Genomic DNA, 14096 nt, shown 5'->3' with positions numbered 1-14096 from the left:
AGGTCAGTATGTCCCTCTTTCATTTTGATTCTTGTGATCAATCTAGCTAAAGGTTTGTCAGTTTTGTTGATCATTTCAAAGAAGCATTTTTTGTTTTGTTGATTTTTCTCCATTTTCCTATTCTCTATTTCATTACTTTCCTCTCTAATCTTTATTATTTCCTTTTTCTTACCGGCTTTAGATTTAGTTTGCTCTTTTTTTTTTTTTTCCCAGTGTCTTAAGATGAAAGTTTAGTTTTGATTTGAGACCTTTCTTGTTTTTCAATAGTGATGTTTATAACTACAAATTTCCCTCTAAACACTGCTTTAGCTGCATCCCATAAATATGTTGTATCTTTATTTGTCACCTTATTTTCTACTTTCTCTTTGATTTCTCCCTTGGTTATTTAGATGTTGTTTAATTTTTACATATTTATGAATTGTCAAGTTTCTCTCTGTGTTACTGAGTTCTAATTTCATTCCATTATGGTTGTCAAAGGAAGATACTTTGTGCGATTTCAGTGTTTTAAATTTATTGAGATTTGCTTTAAGACCTAGCATAAGTTCTGTCCTGAAGAATATTTCATGTTCACTTGAGGAGTAGGTGTATTCTGCTGTTGCTGAGTGGAATGTTGTATAGATGTGTTAGATTTAGTTGTTATATAGTTGTGTTCAAGTCTCCTATTTCCTTGTTAATCTTCTTTCTAGTTCTGTTCATTACTAAAAGTGAGGTATTGAAGTCTCCAACTATTATTATTGAATTGTCCACTTCCTTCTTCATTTCTGTCAGTTATTGATTCATGTATTTTGGTGCTATATTACTAGGTGCATGTATATTTATAATTACCATACCTTTCTGCTGGATTGACCCTTTTATCATTATGAGATGAATCTAAAGTGCCTTATTTTTTTTTTTTTTTGGCTGTGCCGCGTGGCTTGTGCGATCTTAGTTCTCCAACCAGGGATTGAACCCGCGCCCTCAGCAGTGAAAGCACAGAGTCCTAACCACTGGACTGACAGGGAATTCCCTAAAGTACCTTTGTAAACAGCATTTTGTTTTTTATTCCAGTCTAGATCTTGTTTTCTATTTCAGTCTGAAGATCTCTGCCTTTTGATATGATTATTTATTCTCATTTAATGTTACTGTTGACAGTTCGATTTTTGTCTACCATTTTAAAATTTTGTGTCTGTGTTTTCTGTATGTCTTTCTGTATGTTTCTGTTTTGTTTCCCTGTGTCTCATTTACTGCTTTATTTTGCATTAAGTAAATATGTAACATTAAAATTTTTTTCATGATATTTTCTGAATTATTTCATTGGTAATTACTCTAGAGCTTATCATCCATCTTACCAGAATCTGCTTCAGATTTATTCTGACTTAATTCTATTGATATATCAGAACATTGCTAACATTTACTTTTGATTTCTATGGCTGAAATATATTCATTGCCATCTTTATGCTTGTTTACATTGTTTATATTTATTTGAAATATTGGGGGTCTGTTTGTTATAACTATAAAAATGATCTGGAAATAATTTTCTTTACAGTTAGAATCAAGAATAGAGGAACTTAATAAAGAAGTTCAAGCTTCCAAAGATAAAGTACTAGCTCAAGACATTGCAACTAAAAATGCAATTCAGCAATTACACAAAGAGATGGCCCATCGGATGGAACAGGTATTTTTCAAGGCATTATTATTATTAACTTTCTGATGATTCTTTGTATATTAAGTAACCTTTTAGACAGTTTTGGACATTAGTGTGTATTAGGATTAGGATTTAAAAAATGCTAAAGCAGGGAGCTTCCCTGGTGGCGCAGTGGTTGAGAGTCTGCCTGCCGATGCAGGGGACACGGGTTCATGCCCCGGTCTGGGAAGATCCCACATGCCGCGGAGCGGCTGGGCGCATGAGTCATGGCCGCTGGGCCTGCGCGTCCGGAGCCTTTGCTCTGCAACGGGAGAGGCCACAACAGTGAGAGGCCCGCGTACTGCAAAAAAAAAGAAAAAAAAAACGCTAAAGCAATACATAAATGCATGCTAACAACAAAAAACTTCAACCTTTATTCCTGTGATTCTTTACAATATGCTTACCCTGAGCATTAGGAATGTTATATATTTAAAATTTACACTATCAGTTCTCAAACCTTTTATACTAAAGAGAAATGTAGAAGATAAGACATTAAGAAGTTGTTGGTTTTAGTGGACCCAAACATAGCTTCATTAGAATAACTTAGTGAGCTTTAAAAATATATATATTCTTGGGGACTTCCCTGGTGGTGCAGTGGTTAAGAATCCGCCTGCCAATGCAAGGGACACGGGTTTGATCCCTGGTCCGGGAAGATTCCCCCATGCCGTGGAGCAAATAAGCGCATACACCACAACTACTGAGCCTGTGCTCTAGAGCCTCCGAGCCACAACTGCTGAAGCCTGTGTACCTAGATCCCGTGCTCTGCAACAAGAGAAACCACCACAATGAGAAGCCCAGGCACTGCAACAAAGAGTAGCCCCCGCTCTCCGCAACTAGAGAAAAGCCCGCACACAGCAACAAAGATCCAGTGCAGCCAAAAATAAATAAATTTATAAGAGAAGAAGTGTGTGTGTGTGTGTGTGTGTGTGTGTGTGTGTGTGTGTGTGTGTGTGTATATTCTTGGGGACTTCCCTGGTGGCGCAGTGGTTAAGAATCCACTTGCCAGTGCAGGGGACACAGTTTCGAGCCCTGGTCCGGGAAGATCCCACATGCCACAGAGCAACTAAGCCCATGCGCCACAACTACTGAGCCTGAGCTCTAGAGCCCATGAGCCACAACTACGGAGCCCATGTGCCACAACTACTGAAGCCCACGCAGCTAGAGCCTGTGCTCCGCAACAAGAGAAGCCACCGCAATGAGAAGCCCGCGCACCACAACGAAGAGTAGCCCCCGTTCGTCGCGTCTAAAGTCTGCACGCAACAATAAAGACCCAACGCAGCCATAAATAAATTTAAATATTTATATATATTCTTTGGAATTATATTTTAAAATAGAAACAAAATGATAGTAAAATGTGCACAATAACAATTCAAACAGTAAAACATGTCTTCTTCCAAACTTTTTCTCCCACTCCGCACCCTTCCCAGAGGCAACCATTGATGCCAGTTTCCTGTATATCCTTCTCAGAATATTTGTTGCATGGACAAGCATGTATATATTTCCTTTATTCCTCCCATCCTCCCCCCTGTTTTTAAACAAATGGCAACATACTACACTCAGTACTCTGTATCTGTTTCCTCTCTAATGATGAGTGTCGGTGAGGTTAATAACGGTTTACAAGTATTCACTTATTTAATATTCAGGATAACCCTAAGAGGTGGGTATTCTTATGTAGATTTTGGAGATTGTTCCATTCAGTTGTTTCTAGATTGGCTTCATTCCTTTTCTCCCATAACTTTTCCTCTCAACTTTTTGATTTGAGAATTTTTAAGCCTGTAGAAAAGGTAAAAGAATAGTAAAATGAACATTTGTTTACCCTTCACCTAGAGTCACCAAACCTGGTGAGTTTTATTTAGAAATAGCTTCCTAGCATGAGTGTGTACATGTTGCTGCACACACATGTGTACACTCCCCAGTTTAATTTTCTAGTTTGAGGTTTCTCCATTTCTCAGAACAGATACGTAGAATGTATCTGAACCTCAAATTTACAGGAGGGTAGAGTTAGTTATAAATTCTTAGGGACTTTGTAGCATGTCTCCCTCAGCCCCACATGACCTCATATTGGTAAGTATTCAGCTCTAACGAAGCATTCTGGATTCCTGCTGCTAATTAGATTTTTTGGCCCTGAAATTTCCCATACTTTCTTTTTTTTTTTTTTTTTTTTGCGGTATGCGGGCCTCTCACTGTTGTGGCCTCTCCCGTTGCGGAGCACAGGCTCCGGACGCACAGGCTCAGCGGCCATGGCTCACGGGCCCAGCCGCTCCGCGGCACGTGGGATCTTCCCGGACCGGGGCACGAACCCGTGTCCCCTGCATCGGCAGGCGGACTCTCAACCACTGCGCCACTAGGGAAGCCCTCCCATACTTTCTTGTGAACTCAACTGTGCATTAAAAAAACATTTGTTGTACTTTATCTAAAATTTTAGGTGTTTTGAATGGGGAGGGTTCATCTGCCATACTTGGAGAAGCAGAACTATTTCTACAGTTTATCTTAATTTTAGTTGACTATTGAATCCTATCAATTATGTTATTCATATCTTCATCCAAGTCAATGGTAAACATCTTAAAACTAGTCAAATCCGAAGACTTTTACTGACTCCTCTTTATCTGTGCCATAATGGACTGACTTTCAATAGAAGCTTAAAGAGTAGTCAATTATCTCATTTAATACTCCCAACAATCTATGAAGTAGGTGCTGCTATTATCTGGGGTGGGATATAGAAATGTGAACTTTTAGCACCCCAGGTTATTCTTTTGTTTTTAATAAATCCATTTGTTTTATTTATTTAAATTTTAATTTATTTATTTATTTTTGGCTGTGTCGTGTCTTAGTTGCGACACGTGGGCTCTTCATTGCACTGCGCGGGCTCCTCTCTAGTTGTGGTACGCAGGCTTCTCTAGTTGTGGCACGAGGGCTCCAGAGCACATGGGCTGTGTAGTTTGCAGCACGCGGGTTCTCTAGTTGAGGTATGCGGACTCAGTAGTTGTGGCGCACGGGCTTAGTTGCTCTGTGGCATGTGGGATCTTAGTTCCCCAACCAGGGATCGAACCTGCATCACCTGCATTGGAAGGCAGATTCTTTACCACTGGATCACCAGGGAAGTCCCACCCCAGGTTATTCTTTTGCAGCTGATTCAGGGATGACTCTGGGTAACAGGACATTCTGGTGCATATCCCCTCCTGTAGTTAAGAACCTTGTAATATGTTATCTCGTGTATTATAATTATCTGTTTTCTGCTTCTTATCTCTTAACTTCAGTGAAGTTTCCATGTTGCTACCAGGTATCTTTTTAAAACACAATTTAATTTAATAAAATTTAAAACACCTTTTATTAAATCCGTCTTTGGCTTCTCTTTGCCTGTAGGATAAAATCTCAAATCATTAGCATGACAAGAAGAGAAGTCCTTCTTCCTTTCAGGATCTGATCTCTACCTCCTTTTCTGTTTTATAACTACTTCCTCTCCACTGCAATCAACACACCAAATTTAATCACTACAGAATAATTTAATGTCCTCTAAATATATCATGCTATTTTATACTTTTAGGCGTTTGAGCCTAAAATAACCACATGATAACCACTCTAGCTTGAATTCCTTTCCTTGACTGATCCCTTTACTGAGTCCTTCAATGCCTAGCTCAAGTATAGCACCTAGTTCAAGTACAAATAGCATCTTTCACCCTTCATGCCAACCCTTCCCAGGGACTGTTAGTATTTTTGTATTTTCAAAGAACTTTGTACATTCATGCACTAGAAATTGTTTCATAATCTTCGTTTATGTGTTGTTCTTACTAGGTAGTGAGCTCTTCCAGGACTTACCATGGCTTATTCTTCATTGTGTTCCCAAAAGCTAATCCATTATCTAAGCATTAAGTTATCATGGAACTGGACTTCTTTTAAAGTTGACATTACCATTAGTTGACTTTTTCTAAGTACAGTTATTCAATTATCTAAAAATCTAGCTAATTCTGTCAGCCAATTCCATCACGGTTTTGTCAATCATTTGTCCACAAGCATGTCTTCAAAGCCTCAGGGATCTCTGCCATCCCTATTCCAGTGTTTTCTTTAATTTCTTGAAAATTAGTAGGCTATTTCAATGGGGGAAAAATCCCAATTGGATGATTTTTAAAAATACTTATATGTATAGTATTTTGAGTGGTTACTAGATGTGCTTATCAGCTGTAGCAGAACTTCATGAAACATTTTTTGTCAGTCACTTTCATCAGAGCATAGGAGGTTTCCCCACATTATCCTAACGCTAAACCTACTTCAATTCAGTTATAGTATTAGTTGGAGTTTACCACTAGATGCCATTGAAGATCCTTAAAGTTTAAGGATCCATCTTCTGTAAAATAAGTATGTGCTTCATCGTATTTGCAAACTATGAATTTACTTAAATGAAGGGCTATCTGTAGAAGTTTTCATTGTATGAAATTTCACAGTATGGAGTACCAGCTTATAGTTACAGAGAATTTTAAGTTAGTATATAGGTAGATGTCACACCTAGTCCAATTAGGTATTTCTTGTTAAAATGCCAAATACTTTTCATACAGAGGAACCCAGCGATCACTAATTAGCATATTACTTACTTTTTTGTGAGGGAGCTAAGATTATAGATTTTAGAAATTGTCAGCCATAGACTCAGGATCCTGACAGAAAACAGAAACTGGTGATTTGGGGAGAATTTCATAAAAGGACTCTTGACAAAGGTATGGGTGAGATTTAGGGAGTCCAACCTGGGAAAATGCAGGATCCTGGGGCTGCTGGAGGAGCCATTATCACTCTTTGGGCTAAAGGAATAAGGAGATGGTGCAGGTAGTACAACCCAGAGAAGGTAGTTGCATAGAGAGGTCACCTGACAGGAACAGTGTATGATTCTGGAGGAGCCAGATCTCATTCTCTGTCTACCGTCCTAATCTTCTGCTTAGTGCCTCCTGTTGGCCAAACCCAACTGGAAGTATGAGGGCAAAGAAACTTGTTGATATGGTCCCTGATGGTCACTTTCCCAGAGCACAGAGTGGGCTAGGAAAGAGTGGAAAAGTGATCTGAAGGAGTAAACAGAAAATAGCAACCATATTAGCTAAAGGAAAAGGAATAGGAAAGGGAAGAAGCAAATATTAATGATATTAATTTGTTCATTGTATCATTTCTCTTTTTTAAAATTTCATGACACAGGTCCTGAAAATCTTGTGTAAAAGACCAAAAAATACATTGGTGATATTATAGGAAAATATTATTTGTTTTAATCAATTTTTATTTGAAAAATATGTTTTATTAATGCTAGATATTATTTTCAAAGGCCAACAAGAAATGTGAAGAAGCACGCCAGGAAAAAGAAGCAATGGTAATGAAGTATGTAAGAGGCGAGAAGGAATCTTTAGACCTTCGAAAGGAAAAAGAGATACTTGAAAAAAAACTTAGAGATGCAAATAAAGAATATGAGAAAAACACTAACAAAATTAAGCAACTTTCTCAGGAGAAAGGACGGCTGCACCAGCTGTACGAAACAAAGGTATAACTTTTGATATTGTATCTTATTTGAAACTTACTCTCTTTGCTTTTCCTTATTTAATCAAATAATCATAACTTAACATGGTTAAACCACTGTTAAACATAAAGTTGTTTTTCTTAGTTTACCTTCAAAGAATGCTTTAATAATTCCAATATCTTGTTACTTAGCTCCAAAAAGTTTTTCCTATGAAAAGATGAGAAACTGACATGTTGTTTATTAGACAGATCTTTTTAAAAACTTCCTTTTAAAATCTGCATGTTGAAGAAATGACTTTGTGCTTCACAGGAAGATTTTATTTTGGTAAAAGATATACATGGTGTGTCAAAATGTGAGTAGTTTTTCAGCCAGAAGTATACTTTGACCAGAATCTTAATGTAACACTTACTTACACATCATAGAATTTATATTTTACTTGTAGAAAAACATGTTCTTACATGCTGTCCAAGGAGATTTAATTACTGTGCTATTTAGAATCCTTGCTATTAACTAGCATCCTCATGGCGTAGTCTTGTGTCCAGTAGGTTATCATTTCTTGGTAATCAATGATATTTTTTATTAATTAACTTTTAGTTCAGGAATGTTGTCATTGTCTCAAGAATTCTGGCAAAACCAATTTAATTCATATTTCACCTTATGTCAGCCAGTTGAGAAGAATCAGAAAGGTACGCTTATACTCACAGTGTACTAGTTGGTTAAAATATAAATATTAATCATCTTATGTCTGTTAATTGGTTTTAGGCTTTTACTGTCCTCTTATGAATTGAACTTTAAGTCAGTTTATAGGCCATAATGTGCTAGCCCTGAATTATAGTGTTATTGCATTAATTATCTTGAGATATAAAAGATACACAAATGATTGGTTGGTTGTTTAAATGAAAAATATGACCTGGTGATATTATTTTAGGAAGGTGAAACTACTAGACTCGTCAGAGAAATAGACAAATTAAAGGAAGATATCAACTCTCAAATCATTAAAGTAAAATGGGCACAAAACAAATTAAAAGCAGAAATGGATTCACACAAGGTGAGTACTGTAATACAGTGGAAAAATTATTAGAATCAGTTTTAAGAGCACATGCAGTAATAGTTATTAATGAGGCATAAATCTTAGTGACTCCTGTAGGATAGCTTGGGCCTGAATATTTGGTGATCATAAAAAGATACTTCCTTGCATGATTTACATATTAAATTGGATAGAATGTTGTTTTAGCATTCATTGTTTTTAACCCCCCAATGACTTTGTTCTTTAAGCATTTTTAGTGTTCTATATTTTATATTAAACATTGTCAGGTTCGGGGGAAGAGGAGAATATGTAGGTTATCAAAATTGAAAGTAAACTCTGGAAATTCTTAAAAAAATGTTAGTGATGATACAATTCTTATAATCAAGAAATACGAATTTTTATTTAAATATAAACATAACAAAGAAAGTTTCCTTATCTGTTTATTATGAATATAATTCTATTTGTATAATGAATATCATATTATTAAACAATATAATAAAAAGTGGTGATAAAGGCTGGTACCTGATGCCATAATTTTAAGCAGTAACTGAACTGGTATAAGCAGTAATAAAAATCTGAAGATGATAGAATGTGAAGTAAAAAAAAAAACTTTGAAATATGATTTAAACAAAAGAGCCATGTTATTTATAACAGTTACCACATTTTCAAAAATAGGCTTAATGATATTGTTTAAATTATCATTGGCATCTCTTTAAATAATCCTAAGTTGGTAGAACTGTTAACCTTTGGATATTTGTATATTATAATATCAGAGAAAACTGTAGGGAGAAGTGTCTGTTGACAGTGGTCAAAGATAGGTTAGAGAATGGTAGGTTTCTGAGCTAATTGCTGATCAGCAAATGAGTGTTAGGAAACTATATGGGCAGAGAAAGAACTGCCAGAAGGAGTAGGGGCAACAATCCTTAGGGCTCACACAGGGCTACAAACCATTTGAAATTGTATTTGACACAGGAGTCTCTCAATTGCTATGTTTTGAATAAATGAAGTGAGTACCTACTATGTATCAGGCTCTGTTTTAGTTATTGATGATATAGAAGTGGGGGGGTAAAACAGATAAAGTTCTGTTCTCTATCTCTCTCTCCTTCTTCTTGTTGAGCTAATATTTTAAAAAACAATATTTGAAAAAGCCTTCAAATGTTTAAATTTTAAAAGTAACACAGTTTTAATATAAGTGAAATTATTTTTAAAAGACCTGCAACTGAAAGTATGTAAGTAGGCACTTAATTGTATGGTAGGTTTATCCAAAAACAAAATGATGTATAAGAAGCCGTGTGTGAAGGATAGATGCAATTTACATTAAGAGATGACAGGAAAGGCTTTCCAAGTGGAGGAACAGCAAGATAAGAGAGAAAAGGGAGATGAATATTTGGTGTTTGAGAAAACCAACCTAACTAGAACAGAAGGTTTATGTTAGGTATTCCTTCGTTAATTCAACACTTATTACATGAACAATTAATATGTGGCAACTACTGAGCTAGGTGTTAACCCAGAAGCCGTATCCTCAGTGGGGGAAGCATGTAAGCTGCTGTACAATGTATCAAGTGTTACAATCTAGGGATTCCCTGGATTCTATCTATGGGAAGGCAGAATAGCAACTTCTACCCCTTTCTGAAGGGAAGCTACTAGGAGGAGATGATACCTAAACTCTCATTTGAAATCCACATAATAGCCCAAATTATGGGACTGGATGGGTACTCTGAAGGAGAACGTTGGAGCTACAGGGTAGGGCTGTACTGGGACAGTCACCACAGGAAGTCTAGCTAGTCAAGGAGACAGTGAAGGCAATGATGAAGTGGGCAAAAACAGGAGTATGTTGTCTTGTAAACAGAGGAAGGCTATTCAGAGTCTGGAGTGATCAGAACTGGAACAGGTAAGTCAAGAAGAAGAAATGAGAAAAAGCAATTGGATTTGATGAGAAAGTAGTCCCTGCAGACCTTCAGAATTGTTATTTTAGGAGAGTAGTTAGGAACAGAAACCAAATTGCAGCATGAATCTGTAAAAAAGTTTTGAATAGATACCTTGGCCATAAACCAAACAATTGACTTTTTATGGATCTACAAAGAACTGCTTAAACACTTTGCTCTTTTTGTCTTTTCAGGTTAGTAACTTCTAGTGATTTGATGAAAACTCTATCAAATTTAACTTTATTTAATGACTATCAATTAACTGTTCAGGCCACATTTAGTTTTTTGTCAGAAGCATAAAATGTTATTACTAAAATAGTATCTGACTCCAGTGGCAGTGCTACGACAAGAGCTTTCTCTACTGTCTGGTCATTGTTCTCACCATTCATCACATCACTATGCCAACCTTGTTACTGTCTGTAAAGGAAAAACCCAGTTTTCCTTCAGTGTAGGGAAAAATCCAGTTCTCCCTACTGTGGGTTTCTTCCCTTTGTGTCTCTTTTACTTTTACACAGAACACTTCACTTCTGTCACTTCTGGTTACCAATGTGAGAAGGCTTTTCCCCACAACAAGCAATTCTCTGTGATACCAGCTGAGTGGCCTACAACTTAACTCAGTTTTGACACTATCGATCCAGAGATAGTGTCAGATCCCCCAGGTTAAAGGCTCAGTCCCACAAGACTTCCCCCACCTCCCACTTCAGGCACCAGTCCCAAGCCCAGGTTATGACCTGTTCTTCTGATCAACTGGCTATAGATTGGAGGTTCTAACAACCCCCCCGCCTTGGGTTCAAAAATTTGCTACAGGGCTTCCCTGATGGCACAGTGGTTGAGAGTCCGCCTGCCGATGCAGGGGACACGGGTTTGTGCCCTGGTCCGGGATGATCCCACGTGCCGCAGAGCGGCTGGGCCCGTGAGCCATGGCCGCTGCGCCTGCGCGTCCGGAGCCTGTGCTCCGCAACGGGAGAGGCCACAGCAGTGAGAGGCCCGCGTACTGCAAAAAAAAAAAAAAAAAAAATTTGCTACAGTACCACACAGAACTCAGGGAATGAGTACAGTTATTTACCTTTACCACTTTATTAAAGGACATTATAAAGGGTCAGATGAACAGTGAGATAAAGAGATACATAAGGTGAGGTCTGGGAAGGTCCCAAGTGCAGGAGCTTCTGTCCCTCTGGAGTTAGGGTTTGTCACCTTCCCGATATTGGATGTGTGCACCATCTGGAAGCTCCCCAAGCCTCATACTTTTGTTTTTTTGTGGAGGCTTCATCACATAGGCTTGAGATTGATCATTAACTCCATTTTTACCCTTCTGCCTTCTCAAGGGAATGGGGGACAGGGTTGAAAATTCCAAGCTTCTAACCATGACTTGGTCTTTCTGGGGACCAGCTGTCATCCGGAAGTCCAGTTAGAGTCACCTCAGTAGAACAAAAGACACTCCTATCACTTGGGAAATTATGAGGATTTCAGGAGCTCTGTGGCAGGAACAGAGGTTAAAGACCAGTATTAGAACAAGAGATGCTCCTGATGTTTTTATCACTTAAAAAATTACAAGGGTTTTAGGAGCTCTGTGCCAGGAACTGGGGACAGAGACCAATATATATTTTCTATCATCTCACATTGTCTTTTTGTCAATGCAGGAAACCAAAGATAAACTCAAAGAGACAACAACAAAATTAACTCAAGCAAAGGAAGAAGCAGATCAAATTCGGAAAAATTGTCAGGATATGATAAAAACATATCAGGTATGCTTAAATTTTTGAATAGATTAGTAACAAATTATGCCAGATATCAGTAATCTTGTTTCATAAATTTTTGTATCTACAATATTCGAAGTGTGGAATAGATTTGGTAGGGCAGCTAAATTAAATACAGGCTATTTCCTATGTTAAAGTACTTGCAGGTTAAATAGAGATCTTACTAGAGAAGTTTTTAACCAAATAAAAACACTAGAAAACGTTAGAAGAATGAAGAGTACAAGAAAATGTATAACTTAAAAAAAGAGCCCATTCTATTATGTTATATATGTTAAGTATGCTCTTCTAGTTGGTGCAAAATTGACGTATTTAAAATCTTTGAATACAGTCATCAATTTTACATACATGAGCTATGTATTTCACGATGAGGAAACTTAATTGCAAAAGCCTTCTTCACATTTCAAAGCATAAAACTTTAAAAATTGTCATACTTTTGTCATTTCTTTCCCATTAGGAATCAGAAGAAATTAAATCAAATGAACTTGATGCCAAGCTTAGAGTCACAAAAGGAGAACTTGAAAAACAAATGCAAGAAAAATCTAACCAGCTAGAAGTGAGTAGCTTTGTTCTTTGTATACCTTGGATGGTATAATATAGAGGAGAGAAAGAACAAGTACTTATTGTCAGCTATTTTAAGGCCTTCTGGAAGGAGCAGGTAATAAATTTTAGATCTGGTTTAGTATATAATGATTTGTGGTTTCTTTTAAACGTTTTTAAAGATGCATCATGCCAAAATAAAGGAACTAGAAGATCTGAAGAGGACATTTAAGGAGGGCATGGATGAGCTACGAACACTGAGAACAAAGGTAATTCAGTCTTTAGTCATGACTCCAGAGGAAGGATAACTATCTTTAATTTTGTACTCATTCTGATTTTTAAATCTTGGGGAAAGGATATTTATATAGAAATATTCCAAAATCAAATAGTAGCATGTCAATTCCCTAGCAACAAAATTGACTCTTAGAGAAATAAAAGTGTCTTCCATTTCAGTCCCTTTAAAGTGTTTGCCAAACATTCCTGTTTCACAGCACATTTGCTTTATCTATAAGTTATCCTTGGTCCTCTGTTACATGGGCTTTAGAGCTGTGTCAGAAAATAATAGAAAGGGACTGCCCTGGTGGCGCAGTGGTTAAGAATCTGCCTGCCAATGCAGGGGACACAGAGTCGAGCCCTGGACTGGGAAGATCCCACATGCCACGGAGCAACTAAGCCCGTGCGCCACAACTGCTGAGCCTGTGCTCTACAGCCCGTGAGCCACAACTACTGAGCCTGCGTGCCTAGAGCCTGTGTTCCGCAACAAAGAGAAGCCACCACAATGAGAAGCCTGCGCACCGCAACGAAGAGTAGCCCCGCTTGCTGCAACTAGAGAAAGCCTGCACGCAGCAATGAAGACCCAACGCAGCCAAAAATAAATAAATAAAATTAATTAATGAGAAAAGAAAAGAAGAAAGAAAATAATAGAAAACCTTTACATTTCTCCTAGGTATATTTAATAGTCTTGTATACAGTTTTTTAAAAAAAATGTTTGCTTGCTTGCTTGTTTATTTATTTATTTATTTGACTGCATTGGGACTTAGTTGCAGCACACAGGATCTTCGTTGCATCATGTGGGGTCTTTCGTTGTGGCATGTGGGCTCTTCATTGCAGCACGCAGGCTTTTCTCTAGTTGTGGCACGCGGGCTCAGTAGTTGCAGCATGCGGGCTCTCTTAGTTGCGGGCTCTCATGTGGGCTCTAGAGCACACAGGCTAAGTAGTTGCGGTGCATGGGCTTAGTTGCCCTGCAGCATGGGGGATCTTAGTTCCCTGACCAGGGATTGAACCCACATCCCCTGCATTGGAAGGCAGATTCTTAACCACTGGACCACCAAGGAAGTCCCTTGTATACAGTTTTAATTTCTAACAACCTCTTAAATCTTTTCCAGTGTTATGGTTCTCATTTTAAGAATATTTGCCCTTTTAATATAAGTGTGAAATATGTTATCATTATATATCTTTCATTTATTTAGAAATAGGCTTTTAGGTAACCACCTTGAATTTGCGATCACTTAATAATTTTTAAAGTGTCTTTCATGTACCTTTCTATTTGTTCTTCATGCCAGTACTTTGAGGCAGATAGGGAAGGTACATCCTCTTTTCAGATGAGAAAATGGAGATTCAGCCAGAATGAAGTGGCATGTTAAAAATCCCATGACTAAATCATGAGAAATCTGAGACTGAAACCCAAGACTGTTAACTTCCT

At 37.6% G+C, this 14096-nt stretch overlaps 1 protein-coding gene across 2 annotated transcripts in view; it reads left to right on the top strand.

Moving 5' to 3' along the window:
- Positions 1-14096, top strand: part of CCDC186 (coiled-coil domain containing 186) — a 48614-nt gene that overhangs the window by 19372 nt on the left and 15146 nt on the right. For both annotated transcript variants that reach the window (XM_060126437.1, XM_060126435.1), the window contains exons 4-9: positions 1526-1654; positions 6960-7172; positions 8077-8196; positions 11741-11845; positions 12312-12410; positions 12577-12663. In XM_060126437.1, coding sequence (XP_059982420.1) covers positions 1526-1654; positions 6960-7172; positions 8077-8196; positions 11741-11845; positions 12312-12410; positions 12577-12663 — 753 coding nt within the window. The remainder of the gene's footprint in view (positions 1-1525; positions 1655-6959; positions 7173-8076; positions 8197-11740; positions 11846-12311; positions 12411-12576; positions 12664-14096) is intronic.

The sequence above is a fragment of the Lagenorhynchus albirostris genome, chromosome 16 (genome assembly GCF_949774975.1).
Source record: "Lagenorhynchus albirostris chromosome 16, mLagAlb1.1, whole genome shotgun sequence".
NCBI lineage: Eukaryota > Metazoa > Chordata > Mammalia > Artiodactyla > Delphinidae > Lagenorhynchus > Lagenorhynchus albirostris.
The sequence above is the reverse complement of the archived record's forward strand: the minus strand, read 5'-3'. Positions and strand labels throughout refer to the sequence as shown.